Source organism: Teleopsis dalmanni, chromosome 1 (assembly GCF_002237135.1).
Source record: "Teleopsis dalmanni isolate 2A chromosome 1, ASM223713v2, whole genome shotgun sequence".
Taxonomy (NCBI): domain Eukaryota; kingdom Metazoa; phylum Arthropoda; class Insecta; order Diptera; family Diopsidae; genus Teleopsis; species Teleopsis dalmanni.
The window spans coordinates 101,166,329-101,169,388 of NC_051846.1; the positions used below are offsets into that span (position 1 = coordinate 101,166,329).

Below are 3,060 nucleotides of genomic sequence, written 5' to 3' on the forward strand. Positions count from 1 at the left end.
AATATGCCCTAAGTACATCTTAAAATATACTGCCTAAACTCTGCACTTTAAGAATACCAATAGAAATATTTTTAGTTAATTTCTTTTTGTGAAAAAATATATTTATCACCCCAAAACCGTCATGTTGCCTAAACCGCTAATATCTCGAAAACTGCACATTTTTCTTCTTACAAATTGTAGCTTTGTAGAGCCAAAACACTTTAGTAATGGTTTAGTTTGGATTGGTGCCAAATAGTACGACTGATGCAATCCTAATTACAATACGTTATTTTCTCTTCGTTTATTTGTAAAGGGATAATAAATGGTTTATACGTTTTTCACTGCATACTTTATATACACATATAATACAATTGTTTATATTATGTTTATACGAATTTTGTTTTTAGTTTATTATTACAGAATCTTGTTTGTTGTATACAAAGTTATATATATCTCTGCGATAAAGTAAATTCGAATCTGTTTGTATGCCATGTTTTTCGACTTGTGTGATGTTTGTCCATTTCCATAACATACGTCTAATAAAACTATTTCTAAAAGATGCATATAATGTATTTTTCAATGCGGATGGCATAGAATCCATATAATAAGATTTATTGTCGGTTTTATTAAAGTAGTACAACATGTTTCTTGAACTTGACATCTTTGAAAAAAATAGATGACAAACTTCACTAAAGAACAAAATTCCACCAGGAACAAAAAACTTTTTATCATTTAATGCATAACCGAGTCGTTGAGAATTGTCTTTCAGTGTATAATGTAGCATTTCATCAAAAAATTGATTTATTTTTTCTAGTTTATACAAAGGTTTGCTTCGAATAAAACCAATATTTCCGTCCTTATATGGTTTATTTAAGCTTAAACTAAATTTTTGACACATTTTAATTCGATCACTTAATTTCAACCTACGTATATCCTTTCCTCCTAGTATTATAGCGTCAATAATATGTAACCCACAAGCACGTGTCTGCGTTCTACCTTCTCCATTATATTCAAATACAATTTCACCATAGAAAAGTGACTTAGGAGATATTTCAAAAATATATTCAATAGGTTCCCATTTTTTATTATCAGTATATCGAAGCAAATTTCCGCGAGACTTACTAAGAAAAATGCTACAACTATTAAGATTGGTTTCACCTCTCCCTATTGGCACAAAGTACCAATCGTAGATACTGTCAATATTTTTGTGCAAAGTTTCGATGGAATAAAGATCTACAGGAATAGATGAAAGTAACACTTTGTCTTCATACCAGTTACCTAAAAGTTCTTCAAATATTTTTTCAGGTGACTTCACTTCAGGAGCCTGTCGTAATTTGTCAGGAAGTTTCCATAATCCTAAGCATTGTTTTCTAATCTCTGATTGCCTGCTTTCTCGAAGTTGTGGATTCTGATAGTAAGCTAAAATTTTTTTTAAACCAATTATTTGATTTTTACCAATGTTGTTATTAGATGCTGTGATGTAATTAAAAAATTCACAATCATTTGTTATAAGATCCAAATTTACAATTTCAATTACGTCATCTCCGCGACTTTCATTAATAAAACTATTCACATAATCTAAATACGAACAAATAACACTTGTATTTGCTTTTTTCCATTTACATACTAAATAACGTTCGGAATTAGCTGGTCTGCTACTATTTGGTTTTATAATTGATATAACATCAAAACACTTATACATTAAATATATTAGCCCAACACTGAATGGTGTGAATAAATCGAAAAATTTGCACACAAAACTTCCATTTTCGCAAAGAATTTTCAACGCTGTTAAACACTGACAGAGATAAAGTTGTTTTGAAAGAATTTCCTGAATATTTTCTTGACCTTCAACTGAAAAACCACCATCCGCCATAACAAAATGGACACCATTTTCAGAATGCTTAAAAATATAGTCTGCAAACGAGTCTTGATTTTCCTTATCATAAATATCCCCATTATCCTTCACGCCATAGTAAGGATCAAAAGATTCTGGGAAACCTGCAGTAAATTTTTCTAGTTTAAAATCGTTTTGGCCGCGTAAAGTAAATCCAAAGCCTTTTGCTTCCCACGATTTTCTGAATAGAATATATTCCGAAAAGCCACCAGGTCCTAAAAAGAGACATTATTGTTAAATGCTGTGTAAATGTGTTATTACAATATAAATTACAATCATCTATTTAAAACATTAATAAAAATAATATGCAATCGAAATCGTTGATAACGACAACATTTAAAGCGACCAATTGTTTACTCAACGAAATATTGAAATTTAGATGTATAGCGCTTAATCCCCTTATAAAATAATATCGTTTGTATTATTGTATTATATTTTGTAACATAGCTTAAAGCGACTAATCGCGACATATTTTCCTATAATTTAGGTTTTTGACAACTTATATGTATATACAGTTCTAGTCAAAAGTATTTACACAACGAAAATGTTTGTGCATATTGCAATAAAAAGTTTTTTTTTGTTATTAGAAGTAAGTTGCAAAAAAAATTATGTTGTCACTTAGCTTTATCTATGCAGAACTAAATAAAAAAAATTGAAAAGATAACTAACTGTTCATATGACAAAAATAGAAGCAAATGCACTGATGCTTATTAGTTGTCAAAAGTATTTACACACATTTTTTTCGGGTCAAAAATATTTACCCAATGTAAATTAGTATTTAGTTAAAAAAACATATGCGGAAATTTGAAAAATTTGAAGAGAGGCGCAACCTTATCTTTAATCAAAAAAATACAGATTATTAGGACCAGTCATAAAAAATACTACAATAAGTCTTGTCAAAAATGCAACAGGGTTCATTTTGCAAGCATTCCAAGTATTTACGACAACACCAAAAGAATAATGCAGTGCAGCCATATAACAGATTTAGAGGTGGCACTGTGCTGTTTTGGGAATGTCTATCATGCCATGGATTTGAAAATTTAGTGTCCAAAAATGGTACCTTAAATTAGTCCGGTTATATTGGTATTTTAAATAACCATACCTTAACGTCAGAAAATAGACTCCTTCCAACCAATAACGAGAGTCCACAACATGACAATACACCATGTCATAAAGGATGTAGA

At 29.9% G+C, this 3,060-nt stretch overlaps 1 protein-coding gene across 1 annotated transcript; it reads right to left on the minus strand.

Annotated features, from left to right (window-relative positions):
* Positions 1 to 358: 358 nt before the first annotated feature.
* LOC119665875 (cap-specific mRNA (nucleoside-2'-O-)-methyltransferase 1-like) lies at positions 359 to 2,093 on the minus strand (the record flags this gene model as incomplete). Its single annotated transcript, XM_038075129.1, is given in 1 exon segment — positions 359 to 2,093. A coding segment is annotated over 1 exon segment (1,711 nt), but the record flags the coding sequence as incomplete, so codon positions are not given.
* Positions 2,094 to 3,060: the final 967 nt, after the last annotated feature.